Source organism: Condylura cristata, unplaced genomic scaffold (assembly GCF_000260355.1).
Source record: "Condylura cristata isolate star-nosed mole 26May11 unplaced genomic scaffold, ConCri1.0 scaffold00044, whole genome shotgun sequence".
Taxonomy (NCBI): Eukaryota; Metazoa; Chordata; class Mammalia; order Eulipotyphla; family Talpidae; genus Condylura; species Condylura cristata.
Genome location: NW_004567145.1, coordinates 1,141,639 through 1,156,238, shown reverse-complemented (window position 1 = coordinate 1,156,238; position 14,600 = coordinate 1,141,639). Strand labels below are relative to the sequence as shown.

At 41.2% G+C, this 14,600-nt stretch overlaps 1 protein-coding gene across 1 annotated transcript in view; it reads right to left on the bottom strand.

The window, feature by feature from the left end:
* Nucleotides 1-4,500: 4,500 nt before the first annotated feature.
* The window catches only part of IKZF1 (IKAROS family zinc finger 1 (Ikaros)), a 90,288-nt gene continuing 80,188 nt past the window's right edge, over nt 4,501-14,600 (bottom strand). Inside the window, exon 8 of the mRNA XM_004694490.2 lies at nt 4,501-7,766. Within this exon, the coding sequence (XP_004694547.1) occupies nt 7,066-7,766 (701 nt within the window). The 3' untranslated portion in view covers nt 4,501-7,065. The remainder of the gene's footprint in view (nt 7,767-14,600) is intronic.

Here is a 14,600-nt window from a genome sequence, read left to right as displayed (position 1 = left end):
TCTGGGAATTAGGTTGTCTGCGTATGAACGCGGAGGTGACACAAACTTGATGACCATAGCTGGGGGAGTTGGTACCTAGTAGGTTCTAGGTATTCTTCTGCCATGCAGATATTACCATAAATTGAAACTAAATATCCTACTCGTGGAGATTATATTCTAGTGGAGATTCAAATCCTCTTCCCTCTTCTTTCCTTGTGTTGTGATTTCTCTCCATTATCAATACCCTGTGCATGAAAAAATCTTGTTGCTCTGCTGGGTCCAGGCTCTCAAGTTACCGCTTTCTTTTTATACAACCAGTGACCCCATCACCTGCTTACCTGTCTATGCAAACTCTTCTGGATGCAGGAACTTCTTCTGTTCTTGGGGGTATGCTTACACGGTGTAAACTCTGTAATCCCTCATCTAGCAGTTGTCTGCATCAAGGTGAGCAAGTCTGCCTAACTCAGGATAAGGGTTTGCAGGTCGGCTGTGGTCACACACTGAAGTTGTGGCATTTAATTGAGATTTTCTAGGTATTACAACTAGTATTTTGTTTCCTACTCTGTGATCAACCCCGCCCCCCCATATCTGAGTTGTTTTAAACATAAGAGGGAAGAAAAGGACATCATTAATTGTTCTTCCCTTCTAAAAATTAAAGAGGCATATGGACTGGCAGACAATTAGAGTCTATGGTCTGGAGGAGGAATTGGACAGGGGTCAGCTGAATCTGACCTGGGGGAGCTTGTCCTTTACCTGGGAGGAGGACACCACGGAGAGCACAGGTCGCAGAATTACCAGGCTTGAGTCTATGGAAGCTGAATTTTAACAACTATCTGGATGATTCTAAGCTGTGTTTGAGACCCTTCTGAGGGGTCCCTGGAAGCACTGGCATGCAGAGAAGGCTGGAGTGTGTTGGGAGAGTCTCTGGGCAGCTGAGAGCTGGGACTGGAAAATTAGGCTATCGCAGGAGAGGGCAGTAAGCGGTATTGCTACAAGGGAAACCTGGGTGGGCAGTCCTCACCCAGGTGTGTAAGATTACAAATCCAAAAAGCAGATTTACACTGGGAGTGAGAAAAAGGAGCACTGAGAGAGAGAAGAAAATGTGTGGCCCTGCACGAGGCAAGATGCGGTCTGTCGAACCAGCAGACAGTGTCAGCTGAGAGAAGCCAGCTGCAAGCAGAAACAAAAAGAGAGCTACTGCCTATTCAGTCTTCAGCACCAGCCTGTAGCTCTGCTCTGCCCCTGGTTCCCAGCAGACCTTTCAGGGAGTCAGGGTGGAGTCTGGAAAACTCCACCTTTTAGCATCCAAGGCCATGAGCCCCACCACTGGCTTGGAAGCTGCTTCTCACCTTTCTTCTTCTACTAGTTAGGGGGAGGGGGAGTGAGAGGGGGAGGTTGGACCAAAGCAGACAAGACTTGTGCAGTGGAGGCAACAGTAGCACTTCAGCTGCACTCCTGCCTGTGGCCTCTGGGTGTCAGCGTCTGGGTACTGAGATGGGCTAGAAGGTCAGTGAACCTGAACTTGGAGGAGCACAAAGTTCTTGTATTAGTTGTCTAAGAGCTTCCTTTGAGTCTCTTAATTATTGCTCAATTTCTTGTGCCTAGTTTATTGTCTGAAGTTGAGAGGCCATTAAAACACCAACAAACAAAAATGACTTTTTGGAAACCATCAAAGGAATTTTTCCTTGAAAACCATGTTTTCAATGAGAATGCAAAAAAGGCTTCACCACGTAGTCCCCACAACTCCAAGATATTTGATGTCAATAGAAAATAAGAGTGACTGAACTGGGTAAGGAACTTTTGAACTCCCAATCCTGATTTTGATGCCCCAAATTTCACACCAACACTTGAAATCTAGTTTGACTTCTGAATTCACAGCACTTACAGGATGGTTGCGAACATCACAAGAACTTTTTCCAGCTTTAATGATGAAACAAGTCAGGAGATCTCAGGACTACTCCTGCGGAAATATCAGAGGCAGATGGTCCCAGCGGCCTTGGGGCGCTGCTCCAGGTATGGGCAATGGCACTTCCATGCAACTACTTCTGGGTCCTCTGTGCCTGCTACTGACTTATTCACCTTTCTGGTCCCACATGAAATATGTACTGTCCTGAGATCGACCAGGGTGACCTTGCTGACTCTCTCTCTCAGGTGTGGATGTGACTGGTGCCAGTCTTCACCGTTACCTTGTGAAGGGTTGCCCTTCTCAGCCTGTCTCCCCAAATGGGCCTTGTCCATCTGGACACATTAGGTGAATGCATCACAGACTCACTGAGCATGTGCAGGGGACCAGACAAAGGCAAGGGACACTAATAACTCACGGCATTAGAAGGTGAAGCTGAGAATAATCCTTCCTATGACAACTTTAAAAAAGGTAGTAAAAATGGAGATACAAAGTTTATTGTCCAAGGGTGACTTTGAAAGCTTATCCTCCCTTACCTACCCAGTCGTGGGGCAACGCTTCTATCAAGAAACAAAGGGTTTGGGCACAAGTTGGGGAAGCATGTAGGAATTGCTCATGATTGCTTCAACATATTTATGAAGCTTCATAAGAGAGTTAAGAGTGTTCCTGTCTCACCCTCAAACCTCCATCCTTCCTAGTCAGCATTTTCCAGTCATCCCTTTTTTTTGAGGCTGAGCCTAGGGTATTTCTAGACATGCATCTATCTTTGACTCATTAAATCTATGATCATTTTGAAGTCTTAACAAAGCATAGCTGTGGCATGGTAGCCCAATTTTAGATGGGTGGTGTATCATCATATTTATCTAAGTGACATATTCTTTCAATGTGTCTGAACACTTCCAAAGATGCTGTCTTGGAAAATGATACCGTGAGAAAGTCGGTGAGAGCTCAAGCCACGCCTATGTGAAGCTGTATGGTGAGTTGATGCTGATCTATTAAGAGTTTTACCTCATTTGGATCAAAGGTTATAAAAATGTTGCTTTAAATGTTGTGATCAAATGGTCACTTACCGTACTCACTAGCTCTGAACCCACAGGATGTCCAGCTATTTCTCCAAAGGACAGAGGATTTCCACAGAGGAGTGTTTGCAGTATGCATTTCTGTGGCCTGTTTGCTCCCACCTAAATGGGCAGGCGTGGAGGGTGACAGTGTGAGGGGCTGTCACTGCAGTGGGTCAGTCTCTGCTCCTTGACCACGCCTGACTTGTGGCATTGTGCAGTGTGCTGGGAAGATCAGGAGTGTATTTCTTGTCACCCACAACTTCCACCCATTGTCAAACCCACACCTTGAGGTCAAAGACAGATTGGGCACCAAGAGCCCAGTAGAATTATGGACAGGAGGAGGTCAGCCTTCAGAATTAAACCTGTGTGCCAGAGATAGAATGCGCACCAGCACTTAGGACTGCCAACTCAGACTGCAACAATCTCTACCTGCAAGGAAGCTTTTGTCTGTTGTGAAAGCTTATCCACACCCAGCAACCAAGTCCTAGGGCTCAACGCTGTTATCAAGAACCAAAGGACTTTGGCACGAGTAGCTTCACATATTGGCATGGGTGACACTGGATACAGCAGGCAGGCTTTTTTTGTTGTTGAGTTTTTTTTTTTATGTTCATTTGTTCTATCATTATAGAAGAATCATCTTAAAATGTGTACAAAAGGACTCTATTCTTCCAGGGACATACGCCTTCTTCACAGCTCAACAGAAATAATTTAACATTATCAGAGAGGCAATTCTGATAATGTACTTGCCAGATGGCAGCTGAAGACCTAAAAGCTACTTTGGCTACAACAGGTGAGACCTTAACAGTCATCATACACAATATTATAAAAAATATTAGAAAGTACTGGAAAGTATATTTCATATTAATATCTGGTTACACTTATTCACAGTGAATGCAGTTACTGACAGCATATATGCTGCTTCCTTTCCCCCCCGCCCCGATGCCTGTACATCTTAAAGAAGTCTGATTTTGGTTCATCTTAAAAGTAAAAAACACACATTGAACTGAATGAGAGAGATAACTGCATTTTAGGGATAGCTGACCCTTCATTATCACTGGAACTCAAGAAGTGAAAGATAAAGGAATATATTTGCTGCATGACTTGGCCACATAAGTCCATTTCATCTTGCTTTAATGTTGGCAAGAAGATGGATAATACAGTAAAGTCACCATGCAATCAAAAAAAAAACAAGAAAAAAATTTAGAAAAATAGAAAGAAAACAAAAACGAAACACACATCTCTGTGACAGGTAACTCTTTCTCAAAGAGATTCTAAGATTTCATTATGTGGATGTGGAACATGCTGATATGTGAAGTGATTGGTGCTGAGCTACCCTTTGGGTGATAAAGCAATGCTAACCAAGAATAAAGGGACTGCTCAATGAGGCTAAGCCCACACTCTACGGTACATGTTCAGAGGGACTTGGGAGGGGAAGGCGGGCTCCTTTGTTGAGGGTGAGTGGGTGGCGGGGTGGGGCAGGGACACTGAATAGGGATTTCTCATAATCAACAGATCAACCTGGTACTCATGACCCTTCTTTCCTGGTATTTATTTTAAACACAAGAGTGTATGAAATGCAGGCACATTTCAGTACGCACACTCATACCATCAGACAAGAGAACAAACCACAGAACAGAAAGGTGTGAGAGGGCATGCAAAATCCTACTTTACCACTACAAGAAAAACATGGACAGCTTTGGGTACAGACATGGTTGCCTTTCAAATATAATTTAATTACTGGTTGACAGTCTATGAAAACTTACTTTAAATACAATAATTTCAAAGAAAATGGTGTTACATTATAAAACCACAACAAAAAAAGATGTGTAATAGACAGTTATATTGACCCTCAAAGACAGGGTGAGGAAAGGGAAGCATTTTAGAAAAGAACTCCTAGTTACTATTTACAATCTATGTAAAGCTTTGTTTCAAGACTTCCTGTGGGGGAAAGTAACTCCTTTCACTCAACTGACTGTGTGGGATGGGCAGGTGAAATTGCCCAGCAAAATGGAAATCTAAGCAATGTCTCACCTTCCCTAACTGCATATTGAACTGGCAGCTGACAACAGCTTGCTTCTCTCAGCACTTTTACTTGGTGCATCCTGGCACACATCTTTACTTGGTGCATCCGTGGGCACACATCTAAATTACTGCCATTTCCAGTTTCAAAATGCAGCACTACCGGTAAGCAAAGAAAACCCCAAGCTGCTAGGGTATTTTTGTGAACTCCGTCCTTCTAATGAAACTCGGACGCACAGGAACAAGTGTACTTGTCAAGAATGGAGGAGAATACTTCATTTATAAAATCTAAAATGGCTCCAAAAGAACAAAGGTCCAGCTGTGACCTGAAAAGATATTTCCCAGTGATTTTATCTCTGGAAGACTTTGCAGACCTTCAGCTGGTTTAGAATTCATTCAAGCAGAGGTTCTCAGCAGGTGTAATTTACCTTCCAGGGCACTTTCTAGTGCACATTCTGTCATCTAGTGCTTTGTGATCGGGGTGTTGCCAAGTCTCTCAGGATGTATGGGAAAATCCCCCACAAGGAAATATCCAGCCCCCAAATTTGGAAAATTGGAAATATCCATTCCCACAAATGTCAATATCTTGAGGCTAAGACCTCAGATTTAGGTTAAATATGGAGGTGCATGTACAGTTTTCCCTCTGAATCTTTATGTTCACATTGGGATGGGTTGGGGAAAGCAAAGTGTTGTAAACCCTTGAAATGATATGTTATTCCCTGCTTAAATGTTTGGCACCTCTAGTGCCGCCTATCTTTTACCTATCAGACCTGAGACAGGGAGAAGGAATGACATAACTACCCTGAATCTACAATCCTAGTGAAAAATGGTACAGGTCTATTCGTACTAGCCATGTGTGGGCCCCTGGGTATTGCTTTGTTCTCAGAAGGGAAAGTCTCAGATTTTTTGGTTTCAAACAGGTGGATTTCTCTGTGCCTTAGCAACATCTGTTGGGCTTCACTTGTCATATTTCATTGATCTGAAAATTAATGAAGTTCTGAATCCTTTTATGAATTTTAAAACAAGAATAACATACATATAGGAAAATAAATCTACCAACAATAAGTTATTCAGGCCTACAAGCTACAAACAAAACAGCTGCTTGGCTAAAAGGATGTCTAGAATGGGAATTCTTCCCACAAATAGGGTTCTGGTAGAACCAGTCAGGGTAAAAACGTACCCAGGGAACTGTGTGTGAACTTTGGACTAAAGCTTTGGTTTTGGAGACATTTCACTGTTTTGCAAGATTCAGAAGGAATCATGGTCTAAATTTCAGGACTGGTCTTAACAATGTAGTGATAGACTTGGTGTCATTAAGTGTGTGGAAGTAAAAAAGAAGAAGCAGTGGTTTCCAGATAAGGTCACAGGAATATTGAGTTCCCTGCAACTGACAGCAAGCCTTGGAACGCCAGGCTGACCGCGAGTGCAGCCATAGAGACACAGAGCAATGTCATCCTGTTTGGAAATTGGGAATTAATCTAAAAGAATTTATTCTGTCTCCTTCTGCAGGGGACCTGTAACCAATAGTTACAAAACTTTCCCCCAACAGTTTGCTTGCCAGGAAGAATATGATACAGTGTTCAAGTCTGCTATGGGGGTATCTTCAGGGTCAGCTCACCTGCCTGGCTCACTTGAATGTCAACTCAGGTGGTGACACACTGCTGCTAGGGCCTTAGAAATCACACCTGGTGCAGGAGTCCTTTTCTTGGAAAGGAGCCAGCACATTCTTTCCCAAACTTTGGCCTGTCTTTATTAACTTCTCTCTGAAACTGACACATTGTTTGGAGGAAGGGAATTCTAGGAGACAACAAGTGGGGGAATTTCAGCTAGCAGTCTATGGTAACATTTAGTTACCCAGTTTGGGCTCTCAGTGGTAACCCTGCATCTAACAACAAAAACCTTTGCTTTACAAAGCAAATCACAAGGCAACTGAACAGCTTAAAATAAAATAAAACAAACAAACAAAAAATCCAAAAAATAAAAGAAAAAAAACCCACCAAACCCACCTAGATATTAAAGCACAAAACTCTCATCCAGTCCATTTCCACTAATGGGTGGGGGCAGTATTGTGCTTTTGGGGGCTGGTCTGTGCAGCGGGGGCGTTTAGCTCATGTGGAAGCGGTGCTCCCCCCGTGTGATGTGGGATGAGAATTCATACCTGTCCTGACTGTGGTAGCCACACATGTTGCACTCGAAAGGATCACGGAAGCCATGGCAGCCCATGTGGATGGTGTACATGACGTGGTCCAGGAAAAGCACCCTGCAGTGTTCGCACTTGTACACCTTCATCTGCTCCCCGCTTGTGCCAATCACGCGGAAGGCGTCTTGAGAGCTCTCGGAGGCTGCCCTCAGCACATCATAGGCTGGATGCTCCTCCTTGATGGACAGGCCATTGCGGGCGTTGGGATTGATGTGGTTGGTCAGGTAGATGAGGCCAGCCCGCTGCTCTTCGTTATTGCTCTCGGTGTCTGTGGAGTCTTGGCTGGGGGAAGCCTCCCTTTCAGAAGACACTGACTTAGCTTTGGAGAGCAGCAGCAGATTCTCCACAGCGCTGTCCTGGGCGGAATGGTTGGCACGTAGGGGGCCCTCCAGGTGGGGCTTGTGGAGCTGGTACATGGGACTGATGACTGGGACCACCTCAGAGCTGCCTGGGGGTGTCTGCACCAGGGGGCGCAGGGACTCTGCCCCCAGGTAGCTGATGGCATTGTTGATGGCTTGGTCCATCACGTGGGTCTGCATCAGCTCATTCTCCTTCTCATAGCTGGCGCTGCCATCATAGGGCATGTCTGACAGGCACTTGTCCCCTGTGGGAAGCAAGTTACAATGAGGCCTAGGTTACTGGTAGCAACAGGTAAAATTTATATCAAGCTGGGTAATCAACCTCGAGCCTCTCGGTGTGCTCTCAGGCACTTACATGAATATCAGACACTTACATGAATATCTCCAAAACAGGGGAAGGTTGAACTATTTCTGCTCTGGGGACATAGCAGAGAAAACTGCCAAGAGTTGGCATTTAAATAAATTTGTCTGGGCAAATGAATAAGTGAATAAGAAAAATGGTGCATGTCAACTTAAATAGCCTATATCAAATAGACTAAGCCAGTCCTTGTGCTTTTACTATATAATTCAACATTACTTCATTTAATTTAAGATTAATACTCAAATGCTATATTTTCAATATAGTGTCTTAAGTAATTTATAATAACTGGTTAATTTATCATGCATTTATTTAATTAAATTGCATAATGAGTCAGAGTAATGTGAATATACTTATTTGAACTAATGTGATAAAATTTTAAATTCATAACTTTCTCTAGAATGAAATTTAATAAAATATATGAAAATTGCATATAGTTGATCATTGGAAACATGGATTTGAACTGTAAGGGTCCACTTCTATGTAATATTTTTCTATCCATGTTTCTATATTCATGGATTCTAGCATCCATGCTGGAGGTTGGTTGTTTGTATCTGCAGATGTGGAGGGCAGACTGTAAATTATGCTAGGACATTTGATGAGTGGAAAGAAAACTGTGCTCTTAATACCCACCCCAAATTGTTCAGAGTTATATTTTATTATTCCTAATTTATTTATAATAAAATATTGTTCTTTTCAATGACAGTCTTGCCAGGAGAGTATAAGGACACTCAGACTTAGAGGTTCTCAAAATCCTCAAATTTGCCTTCCAGTCCTGGGCAGCCCTGGGGCTATGTGCAGCAGGAGATCTGGAGGGAAGCTGGGAGAAAACTGAGACAGATACAGGGAGAATGTTGCAGAATTTATTTATTCTTAAAAATTAGTAAGCATGATCGATGTCAAAGCTGAGCACTTGTCAGAGAGTGCGCTTCACCCCCAGAAACGTATGATCTGATGCCAGTGTTTGTAGGAGGAGGAATGCTCCTTCCTGGGGAAAGTGAAATCTATGACTAGTTTGGTTTCTTGTAATTAGCTTTCAAGTAAACATTTTCATAAAGAAATAAAAGGAATTTCTTTGAAGGTACACCTGCATGTTAGATTGTTTTTTAAGTCAGTATGAACCAAGGTTTAACTAGGAAGCGCACTAATTAACTGTTTGAACTGTTACCATCAGGACTATTGATATGCTTTACTTTCACCGATGGTTAATTAACAACCACAACAAAAAAAATAAAGCACATCAGCCCATCCATAGACTTATCTGAGCTGCTTAAGTGTATCCTTCTTTCTGTTTCTTTCCTTCCTTCAACACATCTTTATTGAGTGTGTACCATGGCTCAGAAAGATGAGTAAGGAGTAAGCCCCTTCCTCAGCAGCATACCTCCAACAGCATTATAGACACTACAGCCTGTCACACGAACAGTGTATTTTGGTCTAAGAAGTTGTGTGAAGAGGAAGAGATCTAGGAGGACTCTGCCATGGGAGTAGAGTTTTTTACTCTAGCACTAGGACCCACAATAATAAACTGGGGTAGTAAAGCAGCTGGGGTTTTGAAGGAATGGTGAAAGTGGGGGGTGCAGAGCCCTGGCAGGGGCAGGCAGGAGCAGCAGTGTATTGTTAATCAGAGCTAGACCCAACAGAGGCATGTTCAAAGGCATGGCATAGAAGGGTTTCAAGGAAGCAAGTGCCCTTCCCAGTCACTGCAGAGAAACAGATTGGGGATGGGCAAAGGGAGGGATTTACTTCAAGACTCTCCCAAGAGTCTGTGGTAAGGGGCAAGGACTCTTTCCATGCTGACAGCTGACATCCAGGTCTTCTCTAGTCCTCAGTAAGAGAAGGACAGACAACTTCATTGTTTAGAAACTTACTAATAGTACCTTTTGGAAAAAGAAAGACAACTGAGGACCACTGATGGTTCTTTAGGAATAAGCCTTATCATACTAGAAAATATCTGTAGGTCTCATTTCTTGCTTTGTAATGGATATTTATCATATAACGGCCTAGCTTCCATTCATTTAATCTTCTTCTGTCAGGAGTCTCACGTGCCCTGATAATGGGTCAATGTGATCCTTAGATTACAGAGAACTTGTTGGTGGGCAGGCACACCCACTGCAGCAAAGGCAAAGGGTGGACTTTTGCGAGCTGGGTGGCAAGGATCACAGAAGCTTTTAAAGGTTAGAAGAAATAACCAGGTAGCATTACAGAAATCACATAATTATGCTATTTTTCCCTGCTTTTGTATTAAGGAGTGGAATGTTTGATTACACTAACCCTAGATCAAAATGAATCTTCACTAGCTGGTACCCCAGCCTATTACTCCAATAAACCCTGCAAGGAGGGGCAGAGGTGGAATTTGTGGTCAGTTCTGATAAGTATAAAAGTACTTCCCACCTAGTTCTTCTGCTTCTCTCTAAAGTCATGGTTCTGTGGTTTTATAAGCAACTACTGAAATCTGATTTTTAAAATCTGGTATTAGCAACAAATGGATAGTAAGAAAAACAATGTATATTTCAGACTACCATGGCATGTTGAAATTACCTACAGTATTTGTGTTCTACTCCACAACATGAAAAAAAAAATAAACCCACAAAGTCCACTTGTCAATAAACTAACGAAAGGAAGACATTCAATGAAATAGATAGTAAAAAAAAAAAAAGCAAAGTTTTGGCATGAGAAAAAGGGCAACATTTGACTACTGATCTCTCTGTCAAAAGCCTTAAGATCAAATCAACAAAATCCTCAGCAATCTTCCTAATATCCTCATCTCTGTAGAGAATAAATTCTGGTCAAAGAACAGCTGAAATCTCTGCCTGTGAGAATCAGGAAACACTGGAGAAGTCTGAAGTTGGCTCTTTCAACAAGGTTAAGTCCTGGCTGCTGCAGGGTAATGAACTAGAGTCCAGAGTGTTCCCAAAGGGACTGGAAAGTTCTCCTCTACCAGGCATGGTAATCGGTTGAGGATATTTAACCACATCTAAGAATGAGTTGACAGAACAGAGAGAAAGTCTTTAACAAAGACTGCACTTTTCATCACCTGAATTTCCCCCACCTATCCTTGGCATTCTTTCAGGATTTAGAAAAATCAATAGCTCTCACAGGGAAAAAAAGTCTTAAATACAGTAGGAAGAAAGTATAAACGTCAATCAAGACATATCAGCCTAAGTAGAACAATCAAGATGAAAAGAAATGTCATAGTCACTGTGAAAATATTTTCTAGTAGGGCAAGGGGAAGAAAGGAAGTAAAATACAGACCAATAACCCATCCTAGGGAAAAAAAAAAAAAACAACACAATTCACAGAAGAGAGGAAATAACTCATAATTACTTTGTGAGATGGACTCAATAAAAAAATACTGAAAGCATGCTTAAACCAAAGAATAAGATGAAAAAGAGTTCAGATCTCAGGAAATAAAATGAGGCCCCAGTTATTAGCATTGAAGAATTAATACATGAATTAGAAGTTGTAAGAAACAGAACATAAATTATTAAAAATGGAATTAGTAATAGAGGGAAAAATAAGGTAAGAACACTGAATTTATGTAAAACAAAGAAGGAAATGCTAACAGATATGGAAGACAAATTATCTAAACATAAGGAAAAATGGTATCCCTGAATACTTACACAAGAGATGGAAATGATATACTTAGAAGATAATTTCCAAGAAATAAAGAGAAAAAGGGATTACCTAGATTAAAATAGCAGGAATTTTTTATTAAGAGTGCAAACAAGACACATCCCTGTTAGGGTTTTTAAGGTTAAAACTCTTGAAGAAAAACTCCAGGTATTCAGGGAGAAAATGGAAATCACCTTCAAGAATAGAATGTCAGGGCCCTCCCTGGTGGTGCAGCAGGTTAAAGAACAGCACTAAGAAGCTAAAGCCACTTCAGCGTGAGTTAGATTCCCACCGCAGGAAGTGATCCACATGGCCCAGCAGACTTCTCCTGACCTGCCTGCTACTCCCCTCAGCAATGCACTTCATTAATCTGCCTGTTCTGCTCCCTACTATGTCTCTGGTGAATCCTCTCATCACCCCTGCACCTCTGGCCTGTACCCCAGTTCTGTATGCATAAATAAATCTTAAAAAAAAAAAAGAATGTCAGACCAGCCTTAGAGATCTTCATAGGAACATTCAATAAACAATGCTACCAGTTATCATGGCAAGATCTAAAAAGTTATCAGGGGATAAAAACAGTGACATAAAACCATACATTCTGTCAACATGTTCTTCAAATAGAAAAGTAAAGGGAAAAAACTTTCAAATTCTAAATAACTATGGAAACAATGCTAATAGTATCTTTTGAAAAAAAATTGCTTGAAAGTGAAATCTGCTCAATTAAGACATTATTCAAAATTAATAGAAATAACAATAAAGGAGTTGGTCTTAATCTTGACCCTATTTAATTGTAGAGCTAGTAAATAGCTAACTTATTATAAGAATTATGATTTACATACTTGTATCTTAATATTATGAAGTTGAACAATGTAATAATCTCAATATAACAGAAAAAAATAATGTCTTTACTTTTTGAGTCAGAAAGTCAGAAGAAATTCCTAAATTGAAACAAATTGCTTAAAGGTATTTGAAGGACTCATTCATGTTTTTCATAAACTTATCTTTTTAATGAGAATAATTCTCGTGAGGAAATATATGAAGATAGGAAGAACCAGTCTTCAGTTGTGTTTGGTTCTTGTCACCTATTAAATTTAAGATGGACACTTAATGTGTCACGTGCATTTGAAACAGCATCTATACTATGGCAGACTCTTTATATATGTTTTTATTTCCCACTTATATCTATTAAGCCACCTATTCATCATCCTACCCATGCATAGTCACATGAAGAAATATGTTTAGAATGTGCTCACATACTTTCATGGTAATTTTGGGGCGCTGGTTTTTATAGCGATTTAAAAACATTCATTACTACCTTAAGGTTCTTTATGGCTAATTTAAAGAATAAATTATATTAACCAGGTGTCATTTTAAGAGCACAAAAGGCCTTTTCCATAAGAAAAAGATACTTAATAATGGTTTGCAGGAATATTGATCATTGTTATTTTCCTCTATTTTTCTTTTCTGCCAAACCATTTCTACCTTTTTGATTCAGGGAACTTCCTTGAGAGGAGAGGCAAAGCAGCAGGCATCATGCCAGTTTAATAGATGGGCCCACCGAGTTCATCCAGTCACAGATGGAGCTGCACGCTGAGCCCAGGCCGCTTGAATGCAACCGCAGAACTCTTTTAACTCCATCTCTTACAGAGCCTGTGTGAATGACAACAGGCACATTTCTCCTAATCTTTCTGAATTTATATAATGGGCAAAGTCAGCGCATAGAGGCTGAAGGAACTTTGAGATACAGCTCTTATTTTGTTTTTAGAGATGGAGAAACTCTGAAAAATTAAGAATGATTGAAATTCCAAATTGAAGGGAGGGTATTGAGTATTACTGTGGTAGGTTTTGGGTATTATTTTTTCCAATAAGGAAGGGACATTTTTTAAGAAATACTAATAGATTGCTAATCACTATACTTTTGGAGAAACATCTCACATAATGCCCACTCTGTGAGCCCATTTCTCAACTCCATTCTGCAATTCCCCTTCTAATATTACTTGTCTACACCCCCAGTGTGTTCCAGCAGTATTTTTCATCCTAACTTTGTTTGATCAGAGGGTTTACTGTTTCTGTTTTAAATACAGGAACTTTTAAGTGTCAAATCAATGCCTAAATTGTTGTCTCAATAGAAGGGACACAGGAGAGTTTCACACATGATCTCACTTAGTTTAAAGTCTCCAAAATTAAAATGGGTTGAAAATATTCATTTATTGAAACAAGTGGCACTCTCCAGTTTCTTAACCTGAAGGAGGAAGTCATACTTTACTTCTCAAAGTCAGTGACTGAGTTAATTCTCTGACATGCTTGCTTTGCTCATCTCCTCAGTGACTGCACTAACTTGGCAGGGAGGCATTAGGTTGTATGTCCACCTTAGCCAGTGCTACTTGAATTCCACCACCAGTAGCCTGTTATCTGAGCATGATCAGAAAATCCTCAGGAAATGGAAGCTCTTCCATGACCTAAAAGTCCACATTGATGTGGCTGGTTCCTCATGAAGTGTCTCTGTGGTTTTCAAAGACATTTTAACTAACTGCTTTCTCCCCTACACCTTTCAGCCTATGACACACTTAGTTAAATCAGGTCAAAATGGAGACTATTTTAAGTTGCTCAAGAGAGGCTGGAGCTCCAAAAATTTGGCCTCTTCTCTGTCCTCCTTCCTTCCTGCTGTTTTCTAAGAACCCAGGACCTTCCTCTTTCAGCAGGTATAAGCCCCATTCTAGAAAAATTCCTCCCCAATACATAGTTCTCCGTCTCTGAGGTTAGCATCTACACCAGGAAGTCCTCAAAAATTACCAAATCAAATCAGAACTCTTTCTCCAGAGCCTGGCTGTGAACAGCATACTACTCCACCAGAATCTCCAGAATTCAGTGGTTATCACTCCCTCCCCACACTGACCTCACATGCCTCTTCCACCTCCAGGCCATCTTCCTATAAGTGCCACCACTGTCCAGTCCCTTTTTCTCTTTCAACTGATTGTTGACTCTTTCTGTCATCCTAATTTCCAAGATGTTGCTTCAAAAAAGCCCAAGTCAATGGTTTATTCTGCTTACTGAATTATAGACATATCTTTCACCTTGATATTCAAAGGCTATTCATTCTGTGGCCAGA